This window comes from Colius striatus, chromosome 1, assembly GCF_028858725.1.
Source record: "Colius striatus isolate bColStr4 chromosome 1, bColStr4.1.hap1, whole genome shotgun sequence".
Lineage (NCBI taxonomy): Eukaryota > Metazoa > Chordata > Aves > Coliiformes > Coliidae > Colius > Colius striatus.
In genome coordinates this window covers 66,936,750-66,950,793 of record NC_084759.1, presented here as the reverse complement: position 1 = coordinate 66,950,793, position 14,044 = coordinate 66,936,750, and the positions used below count along the sequence as shown (strand labels likewise).

Genomic DNA, 14,044 nt, shown 5'->3' with positions numbered 1-14,044 from the left:
ATCATAGCTCAGTAAACGTTGCAGCCTTTAAGTACACATCTTTCCTCTGAAGACAGGCAAGACTGAAGGTAGACCGACCATACCTCTTCTGGTGTTAAATGTACTGGTTTAGCAATCATGCTAACAAAGATGGCAACAGCTACACAATTCGGAGTATGGCTTCCCATTTCAAATGATGCATTCTTCAGTAGAACAGGGTATTTCTTCGCCTGACAAGTCAGCTGTTTATCTTCTAAGTATTCATGCAATTTTTGCTTATCAACACAAACACATCTTAATGAGAACTATATTCCGTCTCATCACCTCATCATAAGAAGGTGGGTTTTTCCAGTATAGGAATTGATTTTTTAAAAAAAATGTTCAATAGGCTCAAGCCACACTGCAGTGTCCAAATATTAATATTTACATGCGCTGCATGCCTTAGTCAAGCAACTCAAAAAGCCTCAAACATGTATGAAACAATATAACTCAGATAAACTCAGAAATAAATCAAGAGAATGCTTTTTGCTTTATCATTTACAGACATTGAACCATATTGCATTGTTTTTTTTCCTGTGCAGAAAACAGTGGGAGTTCTGGACAAAGATGAAAAGGAGAATATGCACTGCAAGCTATTTGTTTTCTACACATCTAATAATATTTTTGAAAATGACATTCTGTATATAGAACAATTAAAAAGTGCCCACATTTTAATGATGTAAGGTTTAAGAGTCATATCTACCATAATGGTAGGACTCACAGTTGTTCTCTCATTTATATCATGGCCTTTCTTTTTTAATAGCACAGTTGGCATTTCCATTTTTACTCCAAGGAAGATTTTGATATCCTTACATCTTAGTTTCATTAGAATTCTCATTCATTTTAGTGGGTAGGATGCTCTACAGCATCAATTAGAGAAAGTCTGGCTGCTCAGTTGTGCAACACTGGGTTTGAAATATGAGAAACAGAAAATAACCAACTTCTTTTTCCAGAAAAGTAAAGCACATACAGCCAAAGCTTAGCTAAGAAGGTAAAAATCAAGATCATACAGGGTTCACGGCAATAAAGCAGCAGCAATGTACTTTGATGTACATACCTAGCCCCCACAAAAGTCAACATGTGGGCTTCTGCTCACAGCAGTGATCTGGCTTTGTGTTTGCTGTGGTTTGGGTAGTTCTGAGAACTGTGAACAGAGAGACTCATGCTCCTAAGTCACTGGTGCATGCATGTCCTTTTTCAATGCTGTGGCCAAAAGTTCATGCCAGTTTGAAATATTAGCAATTACAAAGAAGTTTAACTTGATTCTTCACACATCTTCTGGAAACAATCACTGCTGCTGTGGAAGACTTTGATCCAATATTTCTAACCTTCCACTTCTCCCTTGAAAATAAACCTAGTTGATGCTGCAGTCACAGTTCAATAAAACACGTCCATAATTTCAAGGTGTCTTTGAGTGTTCTGAAAGCAAAAAACAATGTATGTCACGATTGTGCAATACGTGTTTAATAACAAATGTTACTATGGTTAGGTTGTGCATTGGTCAGTCCCGTAGAGACTCTGGATCTGTTACACTATCCACATCTATTATGCTGTTGGGACAGCTGAAATTCATCCATGTGTTCAAACACCTCAAATCCCACGTAACATGTTGATCACATAGGGGAACAGATTATTCAGGTATGGAGCATGGGTGCATACAGCTTTTTACTCTAGAAAGGTAAGCTGGCTTACTAGTGAACAGAGACTACTTCTACTACAGACTTTTCTCTCTGCTGCTTTATCCAAGGTGAGTTTGTCACTCAGAACTGATCTTGGGGCAGCTGGTACCCAAACTGTGGCTGCGCTTCACATCTCTTATCACCAGCAACCTTGTCACACCACACTCTTGGCCTCCTAACACCTTCCTACTTTGCTACAATGCACCCATTTCCCAGAGCAACGTTGTGCCCGCTTCACAGCTATCAGCTTCACACTTGGAACAAGGTCTCGTCCGCCCCAATGCGAATTTGCATCGCGCATTCCACAAATGCCCTATGGCCACCCGCGTCGCTCAAACGGATGGTGACAGGTGAATGTCTTTCCTCAACACCGGCAGACGCGCGGTGTCACGCCCTCGCCCTTGCACAGAGCCTCCTCAAACTACGCCTCAGGCGTGCAATACCTCCTCGTCTTCTGGTTCATTGCGGGCGAGGGTGCTACGCGGACAGGACCGGCCCGCCCAGACCGAGCAACGCCGGGGGCGGGGGCCGGCGGGAGAGTCCCTTATGGGGAAGGCTACAGGCATCCCGGACCTCCATCAGCGCGGCCGCGGGGCAGGAAGCTAAGGCACAAGTACCGGAGAGAAACGCCCCCAACGCCAGGCCGTCCTTTGCCCCACCACGCCAGCGAGGCCATAGACCGCCGGGTAGAGCCCGCGCCACGCATCACCGGGAACTGCCCTCCCGCCGCCGCGGCCGAGCAGCGCGCAGGAACCGGCCGCCTCGTCGCCCTCCCGCCGCCATCTTGAATATGGGCAGGAAAAGCGCCGGTGCTCTCCCGAGGGAAACAATAACAACGACACGCCACCCTTCAAGAGACGAAGAAAAGAGAGGGCTAAAGAGGCAGAACGCCCCCACCGCGAGCACTCAGCACCCACAGAAAACCCGGAGTCTAAAAAGAAATAAATAAAATAAACTGAAAACAAACGAACACAACCCAGTCCCCGAACAAGAAAAGAGGCGGCTTGCCCGCACTTAAAATGGCACCTCGCTTCCGCCCTCGCCTCGTGGCCCCGCCCCCGCAGGCAGGGGCGGCGCGACGCGACGCGGCAGCAGGTATGCGCCGCCGTGCGCGCGCCCGCGGAGCCGCCCCGCCCCGCCCCGCTCCCATCCGCCCCGCCCCGCCCGGCCCAGCCCGTCTGTGACACACGCGTCAGGAGCCGCAGCGCTTTGCCGGGTTGCCCGCCCCTCGCCCCGCCCCGCCCCTCGCTACTCAGCGCGCTCGCCGCGGCCCGGCTGGAGACGCGGCGGACCCGCACCGGCTGCGGCAGCGCGATGACGACGCAGCGGGAGGTGGCGGCCGGTTCCCCTGACTGCCGCGGCTACCCCGACGGCCGCGGCTACCCCTTCCTTCACGCCAGCATCCATACGACTGCCTGTCGGGGCGCGGCGCTGGGTTTCGTCCTGGTGGTGCTCCTCCACACGGCCCGGGCCGAGAAGGAAGGTGAGACCCAGATTTCCCTTCCTTTCTTCTTCTTCCTCCCTCTTCCTCCTGCTTCTCCTGGCGGTGGTTGCAGGGCTCTTGGAGGCCACGTCCCGCGCGCTTCCCGGCGGCGGCAGCGGTGTTGGTGGTGGCGGTGGGGGTAGTAGTGTAGGGGGCGGCCGGGAGGCTCCTGGCCTCGCCACCCCTTCCTCCCTGGCGGGGCCTCTGGGTCCCGTTGCCCGCCGTGCATCTGCTTCGCGGGGAGCCGTTGCCACTGTCCTCAGGCGCTTCAGCCCCGCCGCGGCGGCCGGGGTGCGCTGGCTGGTCTCCGCGGTGGTGGTGGTGGGGGGTGTGTGTGTGTTTATGTTGTGGCCGAGGAGGGAATCGCCGGCGATGGAGCGAACTTGGTGGGGTTTTTCCTCGGTGAGAGGGGATGGTGCTGGAGCTGCTCTTTAAAAAGGAAAGAGGAGAAAGAAAAAGAAAGGCTTTCTCGCGTCGGGTTGGTTTCCCTGCGGCAGGCTTCCAGCTGGAGACAGAGCCAAGCCAAACAGACGGACAAACCTGCCCGAGAAAGGGCAAAAATGCACGCTGGGAAATGACAGCGAGACCCCCTTCGCTGCCCCGAACTTTTGACATGTGTCTGATACCCTGGCCAGGCCTATAGTATTTTCTCCAAACTTTAGTGAAAGTCGGCCAGGGACTTTTTAACTTCTAGTGTCTTTGCTTTTGGCACATTGTCTTTTCATTGTGGTTTATCAAGGAAAAAAGCCCCGAGCGAAACACCTAAGCGTATTCTGTAGCGTTGCTGAGAACGGCTTTCAAGCACCTCCAAGGTGCAGACTCATGGTCTACTTAAAAGTGTGTCTGTGTGGGAGCGTTAAAAAGCTGCAGATAAAATGTAAGGTATTACAGAAGTAGGCGAAATGGATTTAACTTTGTCTGACGGGGAAATTTACTTTTCAGGCAAGTTACTGTGCTGGAGAGGATGTATTGAAAGGACATTGAAACGTATCAGGCCAGAGAAAGTCTGAGTTGAATGAAACAGTAAGAATAAAAAAAGAATGAGGGGGGTGTGGAATAGGCGTTTATTTAGCGAGGAGGCTGTAGTCTCTAGAACTGCCAGGCTCGAGGGAAGAAATGCATCCTAATAATGCATGTATCTAAATAAATGTAGATATGCCTTTCATTTTTCAATGAAGGGCTCACTGTAAATAATTTCCTAGTAATTATTTTTTTTTACAAATGTAATGTTGGTATTAGATTAAAAAACCCAGTAAATTTTGCATCACAACCACTTTTATTTGTTTGACTTAGTCTTTAAAGCATTTAACATTTAGAAAACAGTGTGAGGAAGATCTAGTATCCTTAGAGTGGTGAGAATTTGTAAGTCTGTCAGTTCAGCCTCTGGCATCTTGAGGTACTAGAAAAGTTAAAATGCTTCAGGAAAATACCCACTTTTAACTCTGATTTTGATTGCATTCTTTTACAGGTAATAGCTCATATGAGTTTATAAGCTTTATCAGTGCTGTCATATACTACTATAATGGAATTGATTTACGCCTTAAAAGTTGTGATAGTGGAGGCCATGGTCTGGCTTTGTGCATTTGTGAGGGAGTTACTGTTTTTTGTCCATAGATTTCCTTGGCATATCTAGATAGACAAAGGCAGATTTAGATTCACAGAGTTTGAATGGATATGATTGAAGTCCTTCATTAAAATTGAATAGTTTACACTGATACCTTTTCCTTCTATTGATACAATACGTTACTTAAAACGTATTCCAGTAACATGTCATTTTCAAAAAGTGTGCTTGGTTCTCATACAGAACATGGATTTTTTTTCTTGCCTTTATTTCTGACACTTTTCTTCTCAAGTTTTCTACTGCTTGAGTGTAGTTTGAGTGATACATTTAAGCTCACTTTGTAGTTTTGGTTTGTTGGTTTTGTTTTTTCTTTTTAAATTCATATTTTATGGAGAAGTCCTTAAAAATCTGCGTTTGTGGATCACATGTTAAAAACTCTTGTCTTGGAGTCTTCCTTTTGCTGAGCACAGTGCCTTTTTATACCCTGGATAAAAGAACAGTGGAGTTTTAAAGCAAGACAAAGTGGAACGTGATTTGGGAGATCCAGTCCCACTCATACTAAACTATAAGTGCCAGTCTGCAAGGGGCAGAAACTGAGCATAGGAGAGGAAGGGCCAACATGGACAGGGGGTCTTTAGACCAAGATAGGAGCAGTAGTTCAGAAAAACGGGGGAGAGGGTATTTCAGACTCTTGTTCAGCGCCTTAACTTCTACCAAACCATGTCAAGCATAGGAAGACACAGTTGAAAAAGAATAATCTGGAAGTAAGGAAGTAGCTAGGAATATCCTTTCCATCTCCCAAATGTGGACATACATCTTTCATTACAGCTGCAGGAAGGAAGCTGTGGAGAGGGATCAGAACTGAGGTTGTGCATTCTTGCTCCTGTACTATTTTTGCACTGCTGAGTCGAAGGTTACTGTAGTAAGTCACAGTACAGTGTATATTCCAGAGAAGCTACTACAGGGGGGAAAAAAAAAAAAGATAGAAGCAGGTGCTCTGAGGAATGGTGAGAGTTAGAGAAAAATAGATCAGAATATCACAAAATAAAGTGAAAAATGAAAGTGGAGGGCACAATTTCTTCTTACCTTCCATGACCATGAGAAGTCAGGGGAAAGATGGAGCTGATAGACAGGAGAGTAATGTTGACTTCATGCTTCTATAGAGAAGGAGCAGCAAGCAGTTTTTTATGGAGCTGTCTCGAGTCAGAAGACTGATGCTGGAGTGTTCCAGGTTGACATGACTGCTTCAAGTTCGCAATCTTAGTTAGAGTTTGAAGGTGAAATGTAATGTAAACAGCTTTACCATTTATCTAAAAAGAAAACTTAAATCCTTTGTGTATACAAGCTATAAATCAAACTTTTGAGGAACAGTCATGTGGCTTTAGACTCTATACTAGAGAAACAGAACTTGTGGAAAGTGTCTGGTATCTGAAAAAAATATGAGTGCAGAGAAAATTGCATGTGGACCAGCCAAAAAAGTGTAAACAGCACTTTCAGACTAAACACTGATGTGTGACTTTTTTTTTGTGTATATGTGTGTCTAGCTGGGTCCTCAGTGCCCCCCTGTATTGCTGAGAAATGAGTAAGACTGAGAAGGCTGTAAGATTTTTTTCACTTAGGAAATCTGTGAACTCGTAGCAAAAGAATGAGATAGTGAGGAAAAAGCCTCTGCATTTAGTTTCAAAGAATCTCTTACCATTTATGAGGGGCAAAATTAACTGGAGTTTCTTTTGTAAATGCATGTGATTTTCAGGCTTTTTGTAGGCTCGACGTTTCCTAGTAGAATTACCACATTCTGTATTGCCACATGGGTTGAGGACAACTTTCAGTTTTTATCTGACTATGTATGGTTTCTGTTTTGGGGTTTTTTTCCTTTGTTTTGGGGTTTGTTTTTGTTATTTTTTAGTTATTTCTCTGGAGTACACACATGCAACAGCCTTCTGGGTTTCAGGTTGAAGGAAGGAACAGTAGTGCCATAAACTCAGTCAGTAAAATGTTTTGAAGATGTTGTACATCTGCATGCTTTATTACCTGAGAAGTGTTTTATGTTTGTTTCTTTATATTAATTTGTATTTATTTATATCAAAAAACAACCTTTATTTTGTACAACAGGGATCATTATTTTTTTAAAAATATAATTTTTTTTATTTGGCCAGCTGACTGAAAGCCTGTTGAGACTGTTTTGATAGTTCTCTTACCTACTCGCAAGATTGTTGCAGTTAAATCAGGGTTAATATTTAGGTTAGGTTCAATCCTTTACTGTAACTTTGGAAGTTATACCTTAGTGCTGGGTCTAGGAAAAATTTTTATTTAAACATTTAAGAACTGATACCAGGTGATAGGCCAGTGAAAATGTGAAGTGCTGTGATTTATTTTTTTTTTTCTCTAAACTTGCTAACATCCTAGAAGCGAAGAGACTTACTGACTGTAAATAATAGGTAAAATATTCACAGATGAATTGAAGGGAGGAGTTGTCGTTAGAACAATGCACTGAGATACTGGAGTTCTGGTTCCGTTTTTGTAATGCCATCTAATCTCAGGCAACTAGCTTTTCCTTTTTGCTATTTACTGGTATCTGAAATGGTAATCTAGGGTACTTCATATGAATATCGAAACTAGATTAATGCTAGAAGGCGATGTGGGAGAAAGCTTATATGTTAAAAACATAATAAAAGGCTTCTTCATGTTTACTGCTTGTTTATCATATTCCTCTGTCAGAACTAATATATTTCATGCTACCATTTATTGTAATGCTAATGTTTTGACCCTGAATTAAATCAAAATATAATCTAGAAAGAATCAAATTGAATCAAACTGAAAACACTCTAGCAGCTGATGTAGCACATCAAAATCATGAGCAGTATGAGGGAAACATAGTAAAATCATGAAAAACTGTAGTGCAATGGACAGGAACTTGAGACCTCATGTTCTTCATGACCTGCATCATCTGAAAATGGTTTCTCCTCTCTCCTATGCATCTCTTTCTCCCTCTCCAGTGTCCAGTTATATTGCATGTGTGAGGCAGAGCAAGGTACCCTCACCCGTAAAGGTCAATTGAAGGATAGTGTGCTGCAGTTGAGGGCCTTGTATTGTAAACTCTTGAAGGAACTTACTCTGCATTTGTATACTGCCTAACGTGATAAAGCTCCTCCAAAGTCAGCAGAAGTCTATAGGCATTACTTTTATTTAAAGCTTCCAGTTGTGATTTTTGTGATTTATTGCGAGTATTGCAATATGGATTTACTTTGAGTCATTTGAATACATTTGTGCATGTTAAAATTTCAGCTGATTTTCAGTAAAGCTTGTGACATTTGCTGTATGTCACTTTATTTCAAAACCTACCCAGTTTTGCTACTCGTAAGGATTCCATGGTGAAAGAATCTTTCAAACTGTAAACTCTGTAAATTACAAGGGAATTTTTGACAGTGGATGGTGGATGTTGTGATTCATGCATAACCAACAGTAAAAGTTGTGTGACCTAAGCATAGGCTGGAACCAGTTTGGTTTGTTCCTTTGTTTGTGGGTTAAGGAAGAATAAAGTAAATAAAGATCCATTTTATTTCTCTTGCTCTATGCAGTATGGTGCTTCTGACTTGGTCAGTCTGCAGCATGAACTTACCTGGGTGTAGCAGGAGCTGTGAGAAGGTGTCTTTTTTGTTTGACAACATTTGAAGTAAATTTGAAGTAAGTGGGGGTATTAGAACTGGATGGGGTGATGCCTCGAGCAGCATGCTGTAACTGGACTCACTCTGCCCAGACAGAGGCCTCTGGGGTTACTTCCAGCCTCCTGTAGTTCAAAAAGGTGAGTGTACCAGGTGCTTATTATGGAAGCAAGTGATTCGGTCCATTCCCCTGTGGTAGTCACCAAATTTGAATTTAAACTACAGTTATTTTTAAAATACTTCCTTTTTCTAAAAAAAAAAAAAAGGTGTTAATATTTCAGCATTGTTAAATATCAAGGTAGAGGATGCAGAATTTCTTCTTGCGTAGGGAATGTATCAGAGCATTGCTTGAATGGCCTTTCCTTGTGATTGACTTGTTTGGCATTCACTAACTAGCTTGTTAATTTGGAAATGGGAACATAGTTCAACTTAGTTTGCTGTCACCCACTTTTCTGTTTGTTAACAAACAGTCCAGATAATGAAGGCAATAATTCTTGCCACCAACTTCACTTTTCCCATTTCCTGGAGTTTGTGAACTGAAAATAGTTGCCTGGTATATGAAACCGAAGGAACCAATGACCATGAGACTTGAAGTTGTTAACATAGGCAAAGAGTAGTCCTGTATCAGATATGAGTTTGTTACAGGCAACTGGTAAAATTTTAACATGTAATGCAGGAATGTTGGGTATTTCAATTTTCTGAACTGTTTACATGGAATAGTGATTTAATGACTGTAGCAAAGATGTGATGCAGCATCTGCATTTAATCCTTTAAAAAAAACCCTCTTTTTAACACTTTCTGATAAGCAGGCTTGGATAACTTGTGCTCTGGAGTATTAAGGGACTAAAGCAGGATTGCACACATTTGTGCTTTCTCATTTTTAAAGACGCCAGATGTAATGGGGAAATAGCAGAGAGCTGAAGGAATGTAATGTAATTAAATGTAACGTAATTCCGCTCTTAGAAAAAGAGAAAGAAATCGAGGAGCTTTCCTCTAGTTTGAGACTTTGCTGCTGCACTTACCAGATCTATCTTCTCAATAAGGCTACCAGAGAGGCATTTTTAGTACCTCTTCTCTACTGCTTGGCATGATCCAAGAACAACTGAAGTCTTAGTGTCTTTATTGAACTGGTGTTAAGGATACCTGAATGAAATTTCATGGAAGGAAGTGTACAGGAAAGGAGACTCTGGACCTAACAGCTCCTTTTCACTATGTACCTTATGAGGTTATGAAGTGTTATTTAATAGAACTGTGTAGCTGACTGTAGTACAACATACTTAGATTTTTAAAGTTGATCGATGTATACATTAACTACTCTTCATAAAGCAATCTGTCTTAATGATGTCTTAAAGTCTTATCTCATTTCTTTTTTTCAGTTAAATATCTAGATCTATGTTGGACCGTACAAATTTGGTGTAATAGAACGTGCACAGACTTTTAAAAGTTACTTAAGCTTACATGTCAAACAAGCCTTGCTTATAGGGTTTGTAGAAGTTATTTAAGTCAGGAAGTACAGCTAATAGTGGTGTTAAACAGATCAAATCACCATTTGAGGGAGTGATGGTAAATAGGAGACAAAGTTGTAGACAAGCATGGTACTGATTGAAATAATTTGAAACTCTTGTTTCCACTAAACCTGTTGTATACCCATTGTTCATCAGCTTCCCTTCTTAGATCCATAGATCTGAAGTAGAATGGGTTCCTTTTGGAGGAGGATGGTAGCAAAGAGTAAAAGTGGCTGACAGAAGTCCTCGGAGAGGAGAGTTTTAAAGAGGGAATTTTAGCTTTTGGAAATGGAAAGCTTTCTGATTTCCCTACAACCATACTTTGTTGGAAACATTTCAAGGCACTTTCCTTAGTGTGAAATTGGATAGCTGCGGCATAGTTTGGTGTGACTGGCTTATGAAATTTCTTTATTTTTGTAATAGGTAAGCTGCAGGCTGCAAATGTCTGGCTCAGATGGAAGATGATAGAAAATAATTATACTGAGAGAGAGTAAATAAATCGTCTGTTTTTCATGACATCTGCATCCACTGGGGGATTTTTTGGGTCCCCTGTTTGAGATGTTGATACAGTATGTTAAGGGAATTTAGCTGTAAATAAATATGAAATAATTTGGCAATGCAGAAAAAAACGTAAAGAATCAATGATTTACACTATAATCCTGCACAAATATTTGCAGGTGGAATTTGTAGATAATGATAAAAGCTATCCAGGCAACTAGATGAACTGCAAGATGTTTGATTTTGGTTCATTCACAGCAATGGTTCATGTTCTACCTTAGAGGCTGGTTACAGAGAATTCCTCCTGACTCTATTCTGGGACTGGTCCTGCTTAATATCTTTGTCACTGATCTGGAGTTGGAATGTACCAAATCTGGGGAGCAGTCAGTATGCTCAAGAGCAGGACTGCATTTTGTAGAGATCTAAACAGGGCAGAGCAAAGGCTGACAGGATTTTCATTAAAAAAAAAAGTCCTTCATGTGGGACAGGATAACCACTTGCAGGGGATACAAACTGGAAATGCTGTACCTGAGTCAGCAATGTACTCTGTCAGCATACAGGAGTGTAGCCACTAGACCAAACCAGAGTAAACAGCAATAATCATTTGTACTTAATAGACTACTCCTAAACCACTGCCTCCAGTTTTGCTCTCTATGGTCCCACTGAAAGGCCACAAAGACGGTAAGTAAGCCTGTGACCTGTGAAGAAAGGCTGAGGGACCCAAAGCTGCATGGAGATGAGACTTTGGAAGGACCTCGTGGCAGCCTCCCAATGTCAAAGTAGAGGTTATGAAGAAAATGGAGCCAGACTCCTTATAGAGATGCATGGCAGGAGCCTGAGAGGTAATGGTGATAAAATGAAACAAGTGCTGTTCTGTGATGATCCGAGTAAGAGAGGCACTCAGACATTGTAAAATATTATTGAAAATGCTATTCGTTAGAGCTAACACTATAAAGAGACAGTGGTATAGATAATCTTACATCTGTTTTGATGCTGGGAACTCTTGAGTTGGGCAGCATCAAACAGGTCTTCAGTTCACATGCAATATATTTTGCAGACCCTGCTCACAGAAAAGGTTACCCCATGTTGATCCTTCGAGCTATTGTTTGATTTGCTTACAACAAAACAACTCTATTCATTATTTCTACTATCAAGCAGAAAGGATGTTCACAGGAGAACTTCTAGCTGCACTTTTAGATAAAGTGCAAGGACATCCAGGTGGCATAATTGCTGATACCAAGTGAGAACTGCCTGCAGGCTCCTCTGTTAGAGTGAGCAGGCTGAGCTCATCCTGCAGCCAGCGGTTTTGTGCAGCACAGCACAGGCCTGAAAGCCAGCCCGTACATGCAGCACAGCACGGGCATGGGCCTGCTAAGGTTAGCTCTTGTATGGATCACTGACTCCTTGATATATTATGATCTTCCAGTCAGGATCACCACAATGTTCTGTCTTGATGAAATGAGAACATATTTTACCGTGAGAACACTCACGCATTGAAATAGACTTCCTAGAGAGGTTGTGGAATCTCAGAGCTTGGAGGTTTTCAAGGACCAACTAAACAAAAGTCTACACAACATTGTTCAAATTCAGCATTCACAGTGCTGTAGCAGAAGTTTGAGTTAGATACATATTAAGGTCCATATTCCATTCTGAATTTCTCTGTGTTTTGGGTGTCCGTGATCTTAAAAACTTGTTCGGCAGTTGTGATAACTTTGTCACAACTGATGGCAGTACCTATAAGACAGGAGAATTCTGTGTTTTCATGTAACTCCATGGTGAAATCAGGGCTATAGTAGTAGTGATTTAGGTATAATTTAGGTAGAAGTGAGTTTCATGTGTTGCTGCATCACTAAAAAAATGTGATCATAGAATAAAAAAAAGACCCTATCAGCCGTTTCTTGTTTCTATAGTCATGCATCATATAGGCTTTATTTGTTCCATGGTTTTCATTCTTTCTTTTCAAAAATTTGTTTCAACAGGAATATTTGTGTGCCACATTTCATGCAAAATATAACATAGCTGTTAGTTTCCATCTTTGCTAGCTGCTGGTAGTATGACAATAAGTTGGGTTGCGGTTGACATGTTAATATACAAGATGTATTAAAGTAATACTTAAAAATCTGTGCAAGTTGTATATCTGAGAAAATACTAAGAGATATGGATATTGAGTGTCACCAAGTTTGGCTGTTCCTTTTTCGTATCAGAGGACACAGAGTACTTCGTCCTTACTGGAAACCATTTCCCTCTCAATATATTTACTTTGGCATTCTGGATCTGTATGTAACTTCAATCTGTGGAGCCATCAATAGGCATGAATTACTATTATCTAGCGAGACCCTTGCCTTCAGGCGTCCTGCTACTTAATTGGATGATAGAAAGCACTTCTTGCCCTCTAAATTGTTTCTCATAAATATAAGATGATAAGGAAGGCGTGTGGGGAACTTTTATGTTATGATATAGCTATTTTTATATTAACATATAGCTTGTCAGTTGCCTTTCATATAGCTTAACCAGGTCATAATCTGCCTATTTAGCTTTGGCTAAACTGTGTCTTCCAAAATAATGGAAAGATGAAGAAATTCCTTGGCTTGGGAGTAACCTGATAATATGTGATACTGAAGAAGAGATAATTTGCATTGTCAGAGACTGAATCTTCAGAGGTGAAGTTGCTCGGTTACAGTACTTTATCTGATGGCGATAAAACTGAAACAAACTTCCAGTTTATTTGAGAAAATTTGATCAGAGTTACAGTACTTGATGGGCCCTACAAATTCTTCCTTCGGTTAAATTTAATTTCTCTAAGGAGAAAGACATTAGAGTAAGGAACTCAGAAATTGAATTAAAAGAAAAATTACTTAGCACTATTTAATTGTGATTTAAAAGTGCTTGTATTGAGAGGAAGAAAGTCTAATGCTGAAGGGCTTTTAATCCATCAAAGGAGAGCATATTTTGGTTGCGACTCAGTGTTCAGCATGTCAAAAGTAGAAAGGAGAGGTATTTTTGAGTGAAGGTAGTTGACTGTTGTCTTAGTTAAGAGGCAGCTTGGTCATGTGGGGTGGTTGCAGTCTTTAAAGTGGAATTAGATGTCTCTCCAAAATATATTCTGTAACTAAGCTTAAGGGTTTGGAATTATTGGATGAAGTTCTGATCTGTGTTGTGGAGGCTGTCACCCTAGGTCATAGGTCATTTCAGAGTTTCTGAAGGAGTCTGATCAGAAGAGATTGTTTATTTACCTCTGAGGGGTAACTGCTTCCAAAGTATTTTGGGTAGCTGAATTGAATTTCTTTAGTTAAATATACTTAAGCATTTCATTTCCATATATCTACTTGCACCTTTAATTTCTTAAAAATGTTTTTGGACTTTTCCCCCAAAACTGGAGTTCCCTTGTTTTTGCTTCATTTTTCTTGCCCTATGTTTTATCTTCTTTTAAAACTTTCTGCAGTTGTTCTTCTCCACCCATTTATTTTCTGGCTTTATCAGACGTTGCAGACAGCTTTTTCCTTCTGATCTATGTTCCCACATGGCAGATCAACAGTCTGCTTTGCTGAACAATAAGTAGCATTACTGCCACATCCTTAGTACTAGGGCTTTAACATTAGACTTTTCCTACCTTTTCTTGACCTTCTGTCATTATATTT

General features: G+C 41.6%; 1 protein-coding gene across 1 annotated transcript in view; it reads left to right on the top strand.

The window, feature by feature from the left end:
* Positions 1-2,933: 2,933 nt before the first annotated feature.
* TMEM131 (transmembrane protein 131) overlaps positions 2,934-14,044 on the top strand; it is a 96,594-nt gene continuing 85,483 nt past the window's right edge. The window contains exon 1 of the mRNA XM_061998021.1: positions 2,934-3,180. Coding sequence (XP_061854005.1) covers positions 3,012-3,180 — 169 coding nt within the window. The 5' untranslated portion in view covers positions 2,934-3,011. The remainder of the gene's footprint in view (positions 3,181-14,044) is intronic.